This window comes from Oncorhynchus clarkii, chromosome 31 (assembly GCF_045791955.1).
Source record: "Oncorhynchus clarkii lewisi isolate Uvic-CL-2024 chromosome 31, UVic_Ocla_1.0, whole genome shotgun sequence".
Taxonomy (NCBI): domain Eukaryota; kingdom Metazoa; phylum Chordata; class Actinopteri; order Salmoniformes; family Salmonidae; genus Oncorhynchus; species Oncorhynchus clarkii.
In genome coordinates this window covers 25,148,374-25,169,085 of record NC_092177.1, presented here as the reverse complement: position 1 = coordinate 25,169,085, position 20,712 = coordinate 25,148,374, and the positions used below count along the sequence as shown (strand labels likewise).

The following is a 20,712-nucleotide window of genomic DNA, read 5'->3' as shown; positions in this document are numbered from 1 at the left end:
AAAACTGATATGTGATTAGACACATGGGGAATGATCCACTGTAAAACTGATATGTGATTAGACACATGGGGAATGATCTTGAGGTCAATAATCAAGAAAGAGAGGAGGCAAACATTTATTTATTTACAATATTCATTGTTAATAAAAAAATCATTATTTATGGATTCAAGCAAAATGTCCTAGTTCTGTAGATACACTAACCAAGCATTAACAGATTGAGTAACATTTTTCTAAGTCATTTCTAATCTGAGTTACTGTGTTGTTACTTTGTACCTCGTGTTACTTTGTTCCCCAGTCTCCCCTATTGCGTTTCTGAATATGATAATATTTTCTCTGGATTTGATAACTAAATGTGAAGACTTCTTGTCTAGAGACAAATGTGTCATTGTTTTATCAAAGTAAGGAAGTTAAATAACAACCTTGTGTTTCCGCACCCTTTTGTCAGAGAAAGGGGGGCTAGCTAATGTAAGAACTGCTGGATAAGAACTGTTAATTCTAGAACGAGGAAGACAACACATCAAGAGAGGTTTCAGTTGCAGATTCTTCTCAGTTTGACTTGCATAGCCAGACTTGTGGACAAAAGTAAAGGAAACGTCTTTTTGGGACTCATTTGAAGTCAGTTAATTGAATTAGGGAGTGAAGAGAGAGACATGGAGGCTGTTTTTGGATTGTTGGTGATGATCGCAGGAGTGTCTCATGGTAAGTTATGTCTTTATTTGTGTCGTAGCTCATTATGCAAGAGCCTACTATTTTCAGACTGTGAAGACTATGGCTATATGGCGACAGGAGGGAAGAAGAGAGTTATAGAGAGGTTTTCCATTACAACCATATCTGAGTAGAACTGTTGATTGCTTGTGTGTCCTTATCATTGCAACAGCATAATTGGTGTCTGGAAAATATATTGATAAAAGATATGCCAAACCTGAGACGGCTCCATCTGATTGTTCCTTTCGATACTGTTTTCTGCTGTATCCCACTCATTGTATAAGTCATCTTTGAAGTTATTGGCAACTCAGTGTCAGACAATTAAATTACAAGAAACCACTCCAGTTCAGTCATACTTATGACAGTAACATATTTTCACTTTATCCACTTATACCAGTTGTGTCAGCATTGTGACACAATGTTCAACTTTGTCCTCAGGCATGTTGACCTCCTCCTGTAATGCTAGAGAGGATGGATGTCAGTGTTATGGAGCTCTGGGAGGAACTGTCTATCTCCAGCTGACTGATACCACAGTATCTGAACTCACATTTAAAAAAGATCCCACTGGTGTAACTACAGAGATACTCCGAATGAGAAGAAACAAAATGATCATCGCTGACTCCATTAAAGCTAGATCAGAGTTCTTCATGAACAACAAGACATTTAGGATGGATAACACAGAAAGGACGGATTCTGATGAATACCTCTTAGAAACATTTCATTCTAATGGAAGTTCATTGGCCACCAGAAGACTACACTTGTTCATTGAAGGTAAATAGCTAACCCTCTTTAAAAAATATATAGCTACATGACTGTATAGGGATACTTGAAAGTTGGGGCAATCCTTGTCTGGCAAGGAAACTTTTCTTTTTTAATCGTTTTCATTATTTGAGCCCAAAAAATACATTTAGGGAATTTTAAAAGGTAAAATATTTGCAATATTATTCATTTCCATGTTGGGCTCTGTGCCAGGAAATGCCCTTGTCTAGAGCAAAGGTCCACAATTTCAAACTCCCCCAAAAAGTGTTTGCGAAACTTGCGAAAATTTATAATAACTGTTAAAGGAGCTCATGTAGTTTCCTGCAATAGCCCTTTCTGACTTAAAATAATATTTCTCTCAAAACTGTGATTCCTAAAAAAATATGTGTCCAGAGTTTTGGTCAACTTCGTCATATTTGTCTAAAATCCTAAATGAATCTGAAAGGATCGGGGTCAGCTGTACCATGACAACGCCTTCATCTCCTGATTAACTGCAGTGCAACAAGACAGTGCATGGTCCTGAAAGTCCTCTACTTTTGATCGATTTAAACAAACAATATTGAAATCACCATGGTCACAGCGGATATGCAGCAAGTGCAGGTGATTTGCATGCGATTCTATTATTTCATGTCACAGCAATATATCATATCTGTTAGCAAACAATTAAATTGTATTTAAACAATGTGTTCATATAAAGCATAAGTGGTTGCTTTCCCATTGTATTGTTTTTGGTAAATTTGTATTGAGTCAGGCAGCTCCAAAATGCAGCTGTTTCAGCCTCACTCTGTTCTTTCTGTGGTGGAGGGGCAGACAGAGAGCATGATTGGCTCAGGGTGCTGTTACTCATGGGGACCCTACTTCATTGCAGCAACAGCTGGGAGAGCTAGCCAGCAAAACATCAATTTTTGTAAGGGTTCTATTTATGAAGGCTGAGGGTATATCTGGGTTTGTTTATACAGTTCGATTTCTTTTTGTACATGAATCCACATGTAAGGAGATGAATAACTCATTTACCAATGTTGTATGGAAAAACAAACATCACCACCTTAAAAAGAAAGTGTTCTCTGTGACTAGGGTAGAAGGAGGTTTTCAGTTATTGGATTTTGTGGATATGAATAATGCCTTTGAGATTAAGTGGTTGAAAAAAAGGCATAACATCTCCAGAGACTTTATACTTTTTTATTCCTCATAACATTTTTAAGAAAATTGTGAGTTTACAATTGTTGTTGTCTTGTAATTACAACATACTGTATATATTTTTCTATCAGCAAGCCCTTATGGCATGGGCATTATGTTTTGTGCATGACTTTTCACCTCTTAAAGCTATTCTGTGAAATAATGGTAATATCACTATTAAAAACAAAATTATTTTTATGCAAAATTGGACAGAGAAAAACATAATCTTTGTAGGTGACATGTTTGATAGTGGTGGCCAAATGTTAAGTTATGAAGTAATTCACACTGGAACCGCCTGGCCTTTCAGCCTATCAGCACCCCCTAGAGAACGTTGGGGGAATCTACTTTAGCATATGCTTCAGATGCATATCAACAATGCTTGATAAATAAATACTTGATAAATATATTGTAAAGGAAACCTCTTGAAACTAGGGGGCACTATTTTTATTTTTGGAAAAATAACGTTCCCAAAGTAAACCGCCTATTTCTCAGGACCAGATGCTAGAATGTGCATATAATTGACAGCTTAGGATAGAAAACAGTCTAAAGTTTCCAAAACTGTCAAAATATTGTCTGTGAGTATAACAGAACTGATATTGCAGGCGAAACCCTGAGGAAAATCCAATCAGGAAGTGCCTCTTATTTTGAAACCGTTGTGTTCCTATGCACCCCTATTGGCCATTGAAAGGGATATCAACCAGATTCCCTTTTCTACGTATGCCCTAAGGTGTCTACAGCATTTTGATGTAGTTTCACACCTTTATGTTGAAGAATGAGCCAGCTGAGGGCTCTCAGAGTGATTCTAGCTTAAAAGACAGAGGTAGTCATTTTTCCTCTCGCTCCTACTGAAAAGTAAATTGTCAAGGTTGATATATTATCGAATAGATATTTGAAAAACACCTTGAGGTTTGATTATAAAAAACGTTTGCCATGTTTCTGTCGATATTATGGATATAATTTTGATTTTTTTTCGCCGTTGTCGTGACCGCTATATCCGGTGGATTTCTCAACATAACGTGACCAACAAACAAAGGTATTTTGGGTATAAAAATAATCTTTATGGAACAAAAGGAACATTTGCTGTCTAACTGGGAGTCTCGTCAGTGAAAACATCCGAAGATCATCAAAGGTAAACGGTTAATTTGATTGCTTTTCTGATTTTTGTGACCAAGCTTCCTGCTGCTAGCTGGACATAATGCTATGCTAGGCTATCGATAAACTTACACAAACGCTTGTCTTGCTTTGGCTGTAAAGCATCATTTCAAAATCTGAGATGACAGGGTGATTAACAAAAGGCTAAGCTGTGTTTCACTATATTTCACTTGTGATTTAATGAATATGAATATTTTCTAGTAATATTTTTTGACCGTTGCGCTATGCTAATTAGTGGAGTTGATGACAATTCTCCCGGATCCTGGGATGGGTAGTTCCAAGAGGTTGCATGAATAAACATTCATGGGAATATATCAATAAAAAAAATAACAACAATAGTTATTTGTTTAGCCAGAGTCAAGGATATGTTTTGAACAATTCTACAAAGTCCTAGAAAATACATCCGCATATAGCCTGTTTTAGTTTCCTTTACATTAAAACATAATTGTAGTCCATTTGACCAACTTTATTTGTAGATTCGATTAGTAATAGTTATAGTAATAAAGTCCAGTTACAGGTTACTTTGACAAAGAAACGAAAAAGAGGATAATAATAATAACTGGTGAAATGATTTGCTGTATTCCTAAAGAAAATCACCCGCGGATAAACAATTGTCAATGATTAATTGCACAAAGAAATATTGGTTAGTGTCATAGAAACTGCTCAATATACTCTTTCAGATGCAATATAGCAATCAAAATATTTTACATGCATATCCCTGCATCTGTCAATTACAAGATGTGCCAATCTCTTCATGTACAATTTGACAACTGATAGGCCTAATATTGTCACTCATCAGATTATTGTCAATTAAATCTATAACTCGTATTATATGTGAAATTAGTTTTGGTATAGTTTAGGTGTAGTTTCGATGTGCAGGCATCGTTTGTTTCCCGCTCATCAACGTGGACAGAGTCAATGATATGTTTAGCATTATTCGAAAGGCCTCCTGCAACATGTAGCGTTTTTTGGTTCCGTTAAAATACGTGTGATTAGTAATAGAGCTACAGTAAATAAAACAGTCCCAAAACAGGTTATTTTTACAAAGTAAAAAGGTACGTGGTCAAATATTTAACATGATCGCCAACACTGATAAATACAGTGGGGCAAAAAAGTATTTAGTCAGCCACTTAAAAATATGAGAGAGGCCTGTAATTTTCATTATAGGTACACTTCAACTATGACAGACATAATGAGGAAAAAAAATCCAGAAAATCACATTGTAGGATTTTGAATGAATTTATTTGCAAATTATGGTGGAAAACAAGTATTTGGTCACCTACAAACAAGCAAGATTTCTGGCTCTCACAGACCTGTAACTTCTTCTTTAAGAGGCTTCTCTGTCCTCCACTCGTTACCTGTATTAATGGCACCTGTTTGAACTTGTTATCAGTATAAAAGTCACCTGTCCACAACCTCAAACAGTCACACTCCAAACTCCACTATGGCCAAGACCAAAGAGCTGTCAAAGGACACCAGAAACAAAATTGTAGACCTGCACCAGGCTGGGAAGACTGAATCTGCAATAGGTAAGCAGATTGGTTTGAAGAAATCAACTGTGGGAGCAATTATTAGGAAATGGAAGACATACAAGACCACTGATAATCTCCCTCGATCTGGGGCTCCACGCAAGATCTCACCCCGTGGGGTCAAAATGATCACAAGAACGGTAAGCAAAAATCCCAGAACCACACGGGGGGACCTAGTGAATGACCTGCAGAGAGCTGGGACCAAAGTAACAAAGCCTACCATCAGTAACACACTACGCCGCCAGGGACTCAAATCCTGCAGTGCCAGACACGTCCCCCTGCTTAAGCCAGTACATGTCCAGGCCCGTCTGAAGTTTGCTAGAGAGCATTTGGATGATCCAGAAGAAGATTGGGAGAATGTCATATGGTCAGATGAAACCAAAATATAACTTTTTGGTAAAAACTCAACTCAAGAATGCTGAGTTGCATCCAAAGAACACCATACCTACTGTGAAGCATGGGGGTGGAAACATCATGCTTTGGGGCTGTTTTTCTGCAAAGGGACCAGGACGACTGATCCGTGTAAAGGAAAGAATGAATGGGGCCATGTATCGTGAGATTTTGAGTGAAAACCTCCTTCCATCAGCAAGGGCATTGAAGATGAAACGTGGCTGGTTCTTTCAGCATGACAATGATCCCAAACACACCGCCCGGGCAACGAAGGAGTGGCTTCGTAAGAAGCATTTCAAGGTCCTGGAGTGGCCTAGCCAGTCTCCAGATCTCAACCCCATAGAAAATCTTTGGAGGGAGTTGAAAGTCCGTGTTGCCCAGCAACAGCCCCAAAACATCACTGTTCTAGAGGAGATCTGCATGGAGGAATGGGCCAAAATACCAGCAACAGTGTGTGAAAACCTTGTGAAGACTTACAGAAAACGTTTGACCTCTGTCAGTGCCAACAAAGGGTAAATAACAAAGTATTGAGATAAACTTTTGTTATTGAACAAATAATTATTTTCCACCATAATTTGCAAATAAATTCATTAAAAATCCTACAATGTGATTTTCTGGATTTTTTTTCTCATTTTGTCTGTCATAGTTGAAGTGTACCTATGATGAAAATTACAGGCCTCTCTCATCTTTTTAAGTGGGAGAACTTGCACAATTGGTGGCTGACTAAATACTTTTTTGCCCCACTGTAGATACAGCACAAACTCATCATTACACTATTGTTGTTCGAAATTAAATCAACCTCTTCACCCTCCTTATCATTCAGTTAGGCCTAATTTAAGTACAATTGTGAAGGTGCACAATTATCGCCCATTCGTTGTTAATTCAGTGAGGAGAGAGACGCATTAGCACCTGTCCTACAGCATTTTGTCTTGGCTGTAGGTAGGAACAGGGGTGGGGAAAAGGCTCTAAATACTTTTCTGTTTGTGATTAAAAAATTATGACAAATGAGCTTAGCTTTTTTTTATAGCTTTTTGGGGGGGCTGATTTTTTAAATTTACTAAATCAAATGTTAGTGGCCATTAGCCTATGGGGTTCTAGTGTTCAGAGTCAAAGCCTGCCCTAGTTACACACAAAGAATATTGTTCTGTGGTTAATGCTATTCACTCAGGTATCTCCCAGCTAATGAAAAGTAAAATGTTCAAGGTATACTTAGAATAGTACCCAGTCTATGTATTAATGGTATTGATATCAAAGTCCCAAGTGTACAAATAAACACATAAAATAATACTTTTTATAGCAAAAGAACAAGGAAACAGGGAAATCCTTTTGTAATTAAACAACTATCAGACCTTCAATGGTGAAAGGCTTGGCTTTGTCCCTTTACGTGTTGCATTTCTATAAGATAAAATAGGTGCACCTAAAGATTCTGCACAATATATACCTCTCCAACACAATGGTGTCAAGGTTTACATACATTGATGTCAAGTGTACTTTCTGCAGTGATGGACCTGAAATGCTGACACATTTGTTTTCCAGTTGTTACACTATTAGAGTTTGGTGGAGTACATACTGAGTATTTTTTTTCATCAACCCCCTGCTTTATAGTGTTTTGATAGACATTGTTTTTAATTGAGCCTCTGAAATAATGACAAAAGCTTGTCTACAGTCCAATTTTATAACAAATACTTTTCTGAATAAGTGTCGTTAGCTAGATTTCAATCCAAGTGTTGACAGATTTTCACGTGAAAATTCTAATATGTGTGACATTTTCCCACCAGTGGTGTTTCCACAAAACTGACTTGTTGCGGATAAAAATCAGTGCTTGACGACGTAGTGCACACACAATTTACTTTTTGCTTAAGTTTTCATGTACCGAATAAAAATCTAAATTTCAATCTGTTTCCATTGCATTTTAAACTCACCAATAGTTTCGTCACAAAAACTGTTGCGTTAAATAGCAAATAAGCCTATTCTGGTCTTGGCAGGTGCACTCTAGCCAACAGCTGGCAGATACGGTGCAGGTATCTGAATAAGAGCTAGTATGTTTTTATTTGTCAAATGGCAGCTAAGCATCGATAATCATGTCACCATAATAAGACCCTGGATATTTACTGGATAGTAGCATCAAGCTCATCACCGTGCACCTTTACCACTATGTGAAGTTCATCATCATTTATTTAATCAGTAGCCTAATGGACTGTATGGTTTCCCAAGTAGTGGGAGGACCACACGGCAATCCATTAAACTACTACTGTATATGTACTATTCTATCTTACGTATTCTACGTATTCAAGCTCTGTCAGTTTGGATGGGGAGCGTCACTGCACAGCTATTTTCAGATCTCTCCAGAGATGTTCGATTGGGTTCAAGTCTGGCCTCTGGCCGAGCCACTCAAGGACATTCAGAGACTTGTCCCGAAAAGGGGTTGTATGTATTTTCTCTATAAAAACAATGAGCCGGCACTATTCGTTGAGCTTTCAACTATGCACTGTTCAGTGGATAGTTGATTCTCCATTTTTGCAAATCTTATAATAAAGTGTTGTTTGAAAGAATCTGCAGTCTCTGTTCTTTATCTTGGCTCTGTACCTAGGTTCATTGTCCTGTTGGAAGGTGAGCCTTCGCTCCAGTCTGAGGTCTTGAGCACTCTGGAGCAGGTTTTCATCACGGATCTCTCTGTACTTTGATCTGTTCATTTTTCCCTCGATCCTGATGAGTCTCCCAGTCCCTGCTGCTGAAAAACACCTATAAAGCATGATGCTGCCTCCGCTATGCTTCACCATAGGGATGTTGCCAGGTTTCCTCTAGACGTGACGCTTGGCATTCAGGCCAAAGAGTTCAATCTTGGTTTAATCAGCAGAGAATCTTGTTTCTCATGGTCTGAGAGTCATTTAGGTGCCTTTTGGCAAACTAAGGAGTGGCCTCCGTCTGGCTACTCTACCATAAAGGCCTGATTGGTGGAGTGCTGCAGAGAAGGTAGTCCTTCTGGAAGATTCTACCATCTCCACAGATGAACTCTTGAGCTCTGCAGAGTGACCATCAGCTTCTAGGTCACCTCCCTGAGCAAGGTCCTTCTCCCCTAATTGCTCAGTTTGGCCAGGCAGCCAGCCTGAATGATGGAGTACACTGTGTTCTTGGGGACCCTTCAATGCTGCAGACATTTTCTGGAACTCTGTGCCTCGACACAATCCTGTCTCAGAGTTCTACGGACAGTTCCTTCGACCTCCTGGCTTGGTATTTGCTCTGACATGCACTGTCAACCTACTGAACACCACTGAAAATGGCACCAATAGATAGGGCAGCCGTGCTATTAGCCCCGAGGCAACTTTGCAATATTTTGTTTTTTATGTGTTATTTCTTACATTATTAGGCCAGAATTTGTTTAGTGTTATTACATACAGCCGGGAAAAACTTTTGGATATCAGAGTGGCAGTAACTCACCAGCATTACCAGCATTACGACCAGGAATTCGCCTTTCCCGAATTCGATCCTTTGTTCATACCACACAGGGTAATTGAACTGATTCCAGAGGTTGATCCAAAACACTGCCGGCGGAGAAGAGATTTTCGGAGTGGACTTCTAGTCCAACTCAGGCGGTGCACACAGCAGCCACCGCTTCTGAGTATATTACTCGCTAATGTTCAGTCTCTGGATAATAAAGTTGACGAGCTCAAGGCGAGGATTTCCTTCCAGAGAGACATCAGGGATTGTAACATACTCTGTTTCACAGAAACATGGCTCTCTCGGGATATACTGTCCGTACAGCCAGTTGGGTTCTCAGTTCATCGCTCAGACAGGAATACCTATCTCTCCAGGAAGAAGAAGGGTAGGGGCGTATGTTTCATGATTAACTACTCATGGTGTGTTTGTGATAACACACAGGAACTCAACAGACCAAGAATACCTCACAATCAACTGCCGACGGATCGCGCTGCTAAAACACTCGACACTGCTACTCCAATTTACAGGATGCCTACATGGCCTTCCCCCGCCCTCCCTTCGTCAAATCTGATCACGACTATATTTTGCTCCTCCCTTCCTATTGGCAGAAACTCAAACAAGAAGTACCCATGCTAAGAACTATTCAAAGCTGGTGTTATCAATCAGAATCCTCGCTTCAAGATGGTTTAGATCAAGTGGACTGGGATATGTTCCGGGTAGCCTCTGAGAATAATATTGACGAATACAATGATACAGTGACTGAGTTTATCAGGAAGTGTATAGGTACAACATCTCCTATACACTTCCTGATAAACTCAGCAACTGTATCAGTGTATTCCAACTCATCACCGGGGGCAAACTACCTGCCCTCCACGACACCCACAGCACCCGATGTCACAGAAAGGCCAAAAAGATCATGAAGGACAACAACCACCCGAGCCACTGCCTGTCACCTTGCTATCATCCAGAAGGCGAAGTCGGTACAGGTGCATCAAAGATGCGACTGATGGACTGAAAAACAGTTTCTATCTCAAGGCCATTAGACATAGACTTGAAGTCCCTGGCTACTTTAATAATGGAACACTAGTCACTTTAATAATGTCTAGATATTTTAATCTCATATATTTATAATGTATTCTATTCCATTCTACTGTATCTTAGTCCATGCTGCTCTGATATTTCTTGTCCAAATTTGTATATATTCTTAATTCCATTCCTTTATTTTAGATGTGTGTGTATTGTTGTGAAATTGATAGATATTACTTGTTAGATATTACTGCACCGTTGGAGATAGAAACACATGCATTTCGCTAAACCCGCAATAAAATCTGCTAAACACATGTATATGACCAATACAATTTGATTTGATTTGAACTGTGGAACCTTATGTAGGTGTGCGCCTTTCCAAATAATTTCCAATCAATTGAATTTACCACAGGTGGACTCCAGTCAAGTTGTAAAAACACATCAAGGATGATCAATGTGTATATAAACAATTCCAAGATGACGTAGCATTGAATACGTGTTTTGTTCGTCCTCTCGTGTACTTTTGTATTTTTCGTATTTTTTGTGTATTTTTCAATTGTTTTTTTCTCAATCTCTTTTCGATTTTTAATTTGATTATACCTTCCGGTAACCTGCCTCACCCAATGTGATACGGAATCGCTATTATTTTTAACTTTAGAACACATTCAAGAACCTCCAGAAGCTAACCAGCTAATTAGCTACAAGCTATTTAGTCATTGTTAGCCACTGCTAGCGGCTTTTACCATCTGCACAGATACCAGCCCTGTTCTTAGCTTGGATATTACTCGCCAGTCTACCAGTATCGGACTGTCACTCCACAACAACGCCGGATTCCTGCCGTAATCCCTGGGCCACTACTTCTAATATTCACAGCTAGTTTGCACCCTCCGCGGCATCCAGTACCGAAGCTATTCACCCGAACCCCACTCATACATGGCTAGAGCCCAATGCTCCACCGGATCTTTGCTGTAAACTCTGGACCTTGAAACCGGATCATCGCTGCTACCGATTGGCTATAGTGGCTAACGCCACTGCCACGAAGCAAGCACCAGTTAGCCGTGAGCCAGGCACATCTCCCGGCTAGCAAACAAAATACTACAATACCTCTTTCGCCATCTGGCTTGGATTCTCTGTCGACACGGCGCCCCGCCGCACCACCACGTCTGGTCTGCCGACGAATACTCCATCCGCTGTGCCTTCAACCGGCCTCCGTCTGAGCAGACCCCCCTAACACCCCCGGGCTACTAACTTTAAACGCTGTGTCGCCCGCGTGCTAGCGTAGTGGCGGTTTCCCTGTTCCATCTACTGCTGACCCCTGGACACTATGATCACTTGGCTGCATAGCTGATGCCTGCTGGACTGTCCATTAATAATCACGGTACATCATTCTGTATATTTATGTTTTATCTGTCGGCCCCAGCCGCGAACTCAGGCTCTGTGTGTAGTTAATCCGACCCTCTCTGCCTAGTCATCGCCATTTTACCTGCTGTTGTTGTGTTAGCTGACTAGCTGTTGTCTCACCTGTTGTTTTAGCCAGTCTCCCAATCAACACCTGCGATTACTTTATGCCTTGCTGTATGTCTCTCTCAAATATCAATATGCCTTGTACAAGGTTGTTCAGGTTAGTTATCATTGTTTTAGTTTACAATGGAGCCCCTAGTTCCACTCCTCATACCTCTGATACCCACTTTGTCCCACCTCCCACACATGCGGTGACCTCACCCATTATAACCAGCATGTCCAGAGATACAACCTCTCTTATCATCACCCAGTGCCTGGGCTTACCTCCGCTGTACCTGCACACCACCATACCCGTCTGCACATTATGCCCTGAATATATTCTACCACCCTCATAAATCTGCTCCTTTTATTCCTTGTCCCCAACGCTCTAGGCGACCAGTTTTAATGGCCTTTAGCCGCACCCTCATCCTACTCCTCCTCTGTTCCTCGGGTGATGTGGAGGTAAACCCAGGACCTGCATGTCCCCAGGCACCCTCATTTGTTGACTTCTGTGATTGAAAAAGCCTTGGTTTCATGCATGTTAACATCAGAAGCCTACTCCCTAAGTTTGTTTTACTCACTGCTTTAGCACACTCTGCCAACCCTGATGTCCTTGCAGTGTCTGAATCCTGGCTTAGGAAGGCCACCAAAAATTCTGAGAATTCCATGCCCAACTATACAATTTCCCATCAAGATAGAACTGCCAAAGGGGGAGGAGTTGCTACTGCAACTACTATCTACTGCAGAGATAGCTTGCAAAGTTCTGTCATACTTTCCAGGTCTATGCCCAAACAGTTCGAACTTCTAATTTTAAAAATTAATCTCTCCAGAAATAAGTCTCTCACTGTTGCCGCCTGCTACCGACCCCCCTCAGCTCCAAGTTGTGCCCTGGACACCATCTGTGAATTGATCGCCCCCCATCTAGCTTCAGAGTTTGTTCTGTTATGCGACCTAAACTGGGATATGCTTAACACCCCGGCAGTCCTACAATCTAAGCTAGATGCCCTCAATCTCACACAAATCATCAAGGAACCCACCAGGTACAACCCTAAATCCGTAAACATGGGCACCCTAATAGACATTATCCTGACCAACTTGCCCTCCAAATACACCTCTGCTGTCTTCAATCAGGATCTCAGCGATCACTGCCTCATGCACTGAGGCTAGGTAACATGGTCACCACCGATATATCCATGATAATCGAAAACTTCAACAAGCATTTCTCAATGGCTGTCCATGCCTTCCTCCTGGCTACTCCAACCTCGGCCAACAGCTCCCCCCCCCCCCCCCCCACAGCTACTTGCCCAAGCCTCCCCAGCTTCTCCTTTACCTAAATCCAGATAGCAGATGTTCTGAAAGAGCTGCAAAACCTGGACCCATACAAATCAGCTGGGCTTGACAATCTGGACCCTGTATTTCTGAAGCTGTCCGGCGCCATCGCAACCCCTATTACCAGCCTGTTCAACCTCTCCTTCGTATCATCTGAGATCCCCAAGGATTGGCGAGCTGCCGCTCATCCGCCTCTTCAAAGGGGGAGACACCCTGGACCCAAACTGTTACAGACCTATATCCATCCTGCCCTGCCTATCTAAGGTCTTTGAAAGCCAAGTCAACAAACAGATCACTGACCATCTCGAATCCCACCGTACCTTCTCTGCTGTGCAATCCGGTTTCCGAGCCGGTCACGGGTGCACCTCAGCCACGCTCAAGGTACTAAACAATATCATAACCACCATCGATAAAAGACAGTACTGTGCAGCAGTCTTCATCGACCTGGCCAAGGCTTTCAATTCTGTCAAATACCATATTCTTATGATCCACCTCTACGCAGACGACACCATTCTGTATACTTCTGGCCCTTCCTTGGACACTGTGCTATCTAACCTCCAAACGAGCTTCAATGCCATACAACACTCCTTCCGTGGCCTCCAACTGCTCTTAAACGCTAGTAAAACCAAATGCATCCTTTTCAACCGTTCGCTGCCTGCACCCGAACGCCCGACTAGCATCACCACCCTGGATGGTTCCGACCTAGAATATGTGGACATCTATAAGTACCTAGCTGTCTGGCTAGACTGCAAACTCTCCTGCCTGACTCATATTAAACATCTCAAATCCAAAATCAAATCTAGAGTCGGCTTTCTATTTCGCAACAAAGCCTCCTTCACTCACGCCGCCAAACTTACCCTAGTAAAACTGACTAACCTACCGATCCTCGACTTCGGCGATGTCATCTACAAAATAGCTTCCAATACTCTACTCAGCAAACTGGATGCAGTTTATCACAGTGCCATCCGTTTTGTTACTAAAGCACCTTATACCACCCACCACTGAGACCTGTATGCTCTAGTCGGCGGGCCCTCGCTACATATTCGTTACCAGACCCACTGGCTCCAGGTCATCTACAAGTCTATGCTAGGTAAAGCTCCGCATTATCTCAGTTCACTGGTCACAATGGCAACACCCACCCGTAGCACGCGCAGGTGTATCTCACTGATCATCCCTAAAGCCAAAACCTTATTTGGCCGCCTTTCCTTCCAGTTCTCTGCTGCCTGTGACTGGAACGAATTGCAAAAATCGCTGAAGTTGGAGACTTTTATTTCCCTCACCAACTTTAAACGTCTGCTGTCTGAGCAGCTAACCGATCGCTGCAGCTGTACATAGTCCGTCGGTATATAGCCCACCCAATTTACCTACCTCATCCCCATACTGTTTTTATTTTATTTACTTTTCTGCTCTTTTGCACACATGTATCTCTACTTGCACATGTTCATCTGATAATTTATCACTCCAGTGTTAATCTGCTAAATTGTAATTATTCGCTCCTATGGCCTATTTATTGCCTACCTCCTCATGCCTTTTGCACACAATATATATAGATTGACTTGTTTATTGTTTACTCCATGTGTAACGCTGGGTTGTTGTCTGTTCACACATCTATGCTTTATCTTGGCCAGGTCGCAGTTGCAAATTATAACTTGTTCTCAACTAGCCTACCTGGTTAAATAAAGGTGAAAAAATATATATATATACAAGTGTATATATATATATATATACTTATAGGTGAAGCGAGGGAATAACTTTAGAGTTTAAAAAAAAGTTGCATATTGTTAACCAGGACCTTGTATTAACAGGCACACAGACACAATCAGTGTCACAATATTGCAGGCAGATTGCTAGCTAGTTTACTCTATAAAATTACGCTCAACTACCGTGGTCTTCCGTGCAATAAGAGCTAAAGATATGGGAAGTAGCCATAAACTGATCATAACCCAAATGTTATAACGTTTGTGTGTGGCTCTAAACTCATTTCTGGGATTGGTTATTAGTATATTCAATGTGTAGCCAATGTGTATTGGTTTCGATGCATATGAGTTTTGTTAATTGAGTGTGCCCCACCAATATCTTCATGTAAAAGTTGCCACTGCATGGTCATAACCATATCCTGTCAAGTCCATCTCCCTTATATATTAAGATAGAATATGTAATGGTCCAAAATCCAATTCTGGTTTGGTTTAGTTTAGCAGATACATTATCAAAACATTACACATGATTATTATCATCATCATCAACATCATCATCATTATCATCAATAGACCTAGGAGAAGCAGCATGGGATTCACCACTTTTCAACACAGGTTTGTGACTGTTTATTTTGCCTACCTACAGGGCTCATATATATTAACTGTACCTTATCCACCGGGACAAAGATATCAGGGTGGGTGAATGCCACCGACAATGACCAGTGCCACTGTCAACTAACCGCTGGTGCTACCGGTAAGTCTGATATAATAATTTTAACAGATTTTATTCATCTGCTGATTAGTTGTCCCTCACAGATGAAATTGGGGAGGGGACAGAGGACCGGTCTCAGTCCGTCCATTACATGATGACCAAACTGACTCCAATGTTGCCCATATTGATTTTGTCTATGCTCACCAGACACGCAGGTTAAAATACCCAAACCAACTGTGAACTCAACCAACTGGGGAGGGGACAGTGGACCGGTCTCAGTCCGAACAAAAATATGAATGCAACATGTAAAGTGTTGGTCCCATGTTTCATGAGCTGAACTAAAATATCCCAGAAATGTTCAATTTTCACAAAAAGCTTATTTCTCTCAAATGTTGTGAACAAATTTGTTAACATCCCTGTTAGTAAGCATTTCTCCTTTGCCAAGGTTATCCATCCATGTGACAGGTGTGGCATATCAAGAAGCTGATTAAACGGCATGATAATTACACAGGTGCACCTTGTGCTGGGTACAATAAAAGGCCACTCTAAAATGTGAAGCTTTGTCACACAATACAATGCCACAGATGCCCTAAGTTTTGAGGGTGTGCAATTGGCATTCTGACCAGAGCTGTTGCCAGAGAATTGAATGTAAATTTCCCTACCATAAGCTGCCTCCAATGTCATTTTAGAGAATTTGGCAGTACGTCCAACCGGCAACACAACCACAGACCATGTGTTTGGCGTTGTATGGGCGAATAGTTTGCTGATGGCAATGTTGTGAACAGAGTGCTCAATGATGGCGGCGGGGTTATGGTAAGGGCAGGCATAAGCTATGGACAATGAGCACAATTGCATTTTATTGATGACAATTGGAATGCATATAGAAACCGTGACAAGATCCCGAGGTTCATTGTCATGCCATTCAACCGCCGCTATCACCTGACGTTTCAGCATGATAATGCACGGCCCCATGTTGCAAGGATCTGTACACAATTCTTGGAAGCCTAAAATGTCCCAGTTCATCCATGGCCTGCATACTTACCAGACATGTCACCCATTAAGCATGTTTGGGATGCTCTCGATTGATGTGTACGACAGCGTGTTCCAGTTCCTGCCAATATCCAGCAACTTAGCACAGCCATTGAAGAGGAGTGGGACAACCTTTCACAGGCCACAATCAACAGCCTGATCAACTCTATGTGAAGGAGATGTGTCGTGCTGCATGAGGTGGTCACACCCGATACTGACTGGTTTTCTGATCCATGCCCCTACAGATGCATATCTGTGTTCCCAGTCTTGTCAAATCTATAGTTTCGGTCCAAATGAATTTGTTTCAGTTGACTGATTTCCTCATATGAACTGTAACTCAGTAAAATCTTTGAAATTGTCGCATTTATATTCTTGTTCAGTGTAAATTAATTTTGGGAGAGGTCGAAACAAATATGAAACATTGGCAGATGAACATTGAGTTGTTATTTTACCTGAAATCCATATGGTTCTTTTTTAGCTGGGTCTTTGTAGAATGTTGACCCATTTTGAGACACACAAAGTTGTGTGTTCTCTACTCTGACAAATAATCCACAGATAAAGGGGGAAACCTACAGTAGTTATCTTTTTGTTTGTTTTCTTTGATTAATCTCTCGTCATTCATTCTTCTTCTTCTCCGGATTGTATATGGCGGTTGGCAACCAACTTTAAGGTGCATTACCGCCACCAGATGAACTGGAGTGCAGGAGTTGGAACCGGTTCAGGGAACAGAACCGAAAACCACAAAATAACAATATTTTAAAAGGAACAGAACCAGAACCGAGAACGCAAATGATCTATACGGTTCCAGAACAGAACTGTTATTTTAAAAGCATGAGAACATTGTTTTTCCAGTCCCACATAAAACACAGCAAACCCTCACTTTGTCACTCAGAAACTTATTCCAGTGTCTGCCTGCCTGCCAGTTGAAAATCTTGGCCAGTGTGTGCTTGTGTATAGGCTACCTGCCCCTCCCCTCCCTCCGAAGCATAGTCTACTCTAGCTACTGATGTTACAAGCTTCGTTCAGAAATTAGGGAGAGAGATTTTTAATTAGAGAAGAATTGATTCACTTTTTCAATGTTAAGGATACTATAGTTATCACGTTTCATATTGGATTTATTAACTACAAAAAGGTAAGATGTATTTGTATTTTAATTCTGTTGCCACCCTGCACACACAAGCTTGTTAGCTAGCTAACTTAGCAAGCTCTGTTCTAGATCTCAAACTCTAGGTGGCATTATGTGTACTTTAATGGAACTGAGAGTTATGATCAAGGCCTAGCTTTAGTCCAATGTTAGTTAAGCCAACTCTGAAGTTAAAAGACAATCAAAGTTCATTCATAGAACCCGCTCCTCCAAAGGTATACTTCTGAGGTCCTAATTCAGATAATGTATAACAACAAGATGCCCAACGCTTCATTCCCAGGGCTCTCATCATCCACAAAATGTCAGTCGCATCTCGCACTCTACACTACACTTGTCTGTCCAATGAATGTACATGGCTTGCCCGCTTCATAGCAAGCTGCTCTATCCATTGGTGAAGTAATTTAATGTTGAGCAAAATGTTACAAAAATATTATTTCAGAGGTTTATAAAGGAACAGAAAGGAAAAATATAAACCGTTACTGTTTTTAGGTTCGAAACCGGTTCAGAACTAAACTTTTTTGGTGTCGGAACAGCTGAAAGGAACTAAAAAAAAGAATGGTACTGTTCTGAATGAAACAATTGGAAAATAATTTACTTTCCAACCCCTGCTGGAGTGTGGACCTGGTTCATCTTTCAATCGCCCACTCGGCTATATGATGGTAAAAAACAATGAGTAGATGGTAGAGGTGGGACTTGTAGTGGCGTGTATTTAAGGATGCCAAGAGAAGTCAGTCCCCCCCCACCAAAAAATGACCAAGAAAAAACATAAATAATTACTATTTCGTCTCTCTGTGTTTCATAATTTTCCTTAAATTCACAAGAGGCTGAAAGTATCTCACCAGAGTAAGCATCCACGCAAGCGTGACAATGCCCCTCTGTCTCTGTATGTGTCGGCCATCTATCTGATGCTGTCTGGTGAAAAAGAGTGTGACATTGTTGCCGCCCATAGTATTGAATGCAAGGGAAGCCAGCGAGTATTTGGCCCCCCTTAGTAAAAAAAAGTATAAAATAATAGCCAATCAGCGTTTGCGCTAAACTGAAACATTAAACTGAAACACTTGCTTGACCATGCTGTATGCTTTGTGGACTTCACCAGACAGTTGTTGCTGTCCGGTTTGTGATGAAACAAATGTGTTGCTGAATTTATTCTGCCACTATGTCTTCTTATATATCATGGTAGCAAGGCATATGAAATAACAGGTTATAGAGCAAACACCAATTATCACAACACAAAGGTTGTAATAGGGCTTTTTTCCAGCTTGGCTTCCCCAGTGGTTTTACCCACGCACCACTACTGGGGACTTGCAGCGCGTCAAGTGTCTAAAATAGAACCAGGTTAGAACCAAGTTCTATTTTAGCATCTGGCTATGCAGACGCCGTTGACGCACACGAGCAGATAAAAGGATTTGATAACATGTACTGTATGTTTATTTTTCAATGCTCTTGCTCTCAACATGTGGGCGGTGCGATCAGCATGTTGGTCACACGTGATTTCTCAGACAGCATGTCCCGATTTTTACGAAACTTGGGTGCCATAGAGATCTGGGTGCCATAGAGATCCAGCATTTACAAATATATACCAATTTGCCCAAGGTGGGAGCTATAGTATTGAAATTTAATTTGTGATTCACATGTAGAGAGGAGGAGGTGAAGCGAGAGGGATAACTGGACCCAAAATATGTCTTCTCCAGCAGGTGGCGTTTTTTCTTTGGTGCATTACATGGAGTACAGGGTGTGGATTAGCTAAGAGACGGAATAATTTGTGGGGGATGACATGTTTACTGTTGCTTTCTTAATGTATGTGTTATACTGTCTCTCTTTTCCACAGGACCTGGGTTCAATGTGTTTGTTTATTTCCAATTTGCTGAAGTCTTCATTCTGCTGGCAATCTGTCTGGGATCATACTGTTTCTACAAGAAGAAGACTTGTCCTCAAGAGCAAGGTCAGTAACCATATATTGTACCTTTCAATTAAGGTCTAGCTTTAAAAAAAATGTTTGTCTCATTTTATTCTGCTTAATTCTCTCTCTCTCTCTCTCTCTCTCTCTCTCTCTCTCTCTCCAGATGATGGTCAGTAAGCAGAGGAATATGAAGTCTCTCAGGTGGATCACTGTGGGACTCAGAGGAGGGTGTTGATGTCCTAAGAGTTGCTATGGGGATCAACCAGGCTTTAAGATTACCTTATATGAAATAATGACTAATGGTGATATAAAACTGCTTATCACTCTTTTAATCTTGAAACTCAAAGCACAGTAATGTATTAAAACCAAATAAATACCATTCTATTCTTTTGACATTTATTTTCTTATTTTCATTATGTTCCTTCAGACCTGCCCTTAACACAATGAATAGTGAATGATCTATGTGATGGTGTTCATTTAATCGATTTTAACTCTTGAATTGAAGTGTTTTAGTGCTGTTTCTTTTGTTCATACTGTTACATAAACGAATGAAAAAGTTGTGTTTTTAAAAATATACATGTTTTCATATTCTAATATGACCTTCTTAAGCACAAACAAATAATTATTTTACCAATAGCATACATCACATGTATGTATTAGACTGTTAGAATGTTGACATCTGAAAGACTCATCATTGGCTTGAAGGGGGTCCCTCTAGGCTTTTCTAGTGTTAAGTATAATTTAAAATGTAATAGGAGTGCATATTACAGTGTATTAATTGCATTCAAGGGTTTATTTTTTTGATGCTTGTGGTATACAGTAACAGAAATGTTCCAGAGTTGAAAGGCTTTTTAATTGGGGAACTGTACGATATGCTTTCATTGTTATTGTAACTTTATCATGTTTGATGTAATGGTGTGATTTTAATGCATAAAAATAAAAGCAAAAAAACTTTTAAAACATTGGAAATCTTGTCACGGTCGTCATGGGAAGTCGACCAAAGCACAGCGTGGTGAGCGGACATTTTCTTTTTTATTTGAATAATGTCGCCAACAAAAACAATAAACAATACAAAACGACCGTGAAGCTTAACAGGGCATTAGTGTCAGTAACAAAAATAACTACCCACAATCAAAGGAGGGAAAAAGGGCTACATAAGTATGATTCCCAATCAGAGACAACGATAGACAGCTGTCCCTGATTGAGAACCATACCCGGCCAGAACATAG

The 20,712-nt window shown here is 40.7% G+C and overlaps 1 protein-coding gene across 1 annotated transcript; it reads left to right on the top strand.

The window, feature by feature from the left end:
- The first annotated feature begins 491 nt into the window (after positions 1–491).
- Positions 492–20,452, top strand: LOC139391032 (uncharacterized). The gene is made up of 5 exons (XM_071138506.1): positions 492–699; positions 1,144–1,476; positions 15,345–15,452; positions 19,412–19,525; positions 19,647–20,452. The coding sequence occupies exons 1-5, from the start codon at positions 651–653 to the stop codon at positions 19,658–19,660; spliced, it is 618 nt and encodes a 205-aa protein (XP_070994607.1). The 5' UTR covers positions 492–650; the 3' UTR covers positions 19,661–20,452.
- Positions 20,453–20,712: the final 260 nt, after the last annotated feature.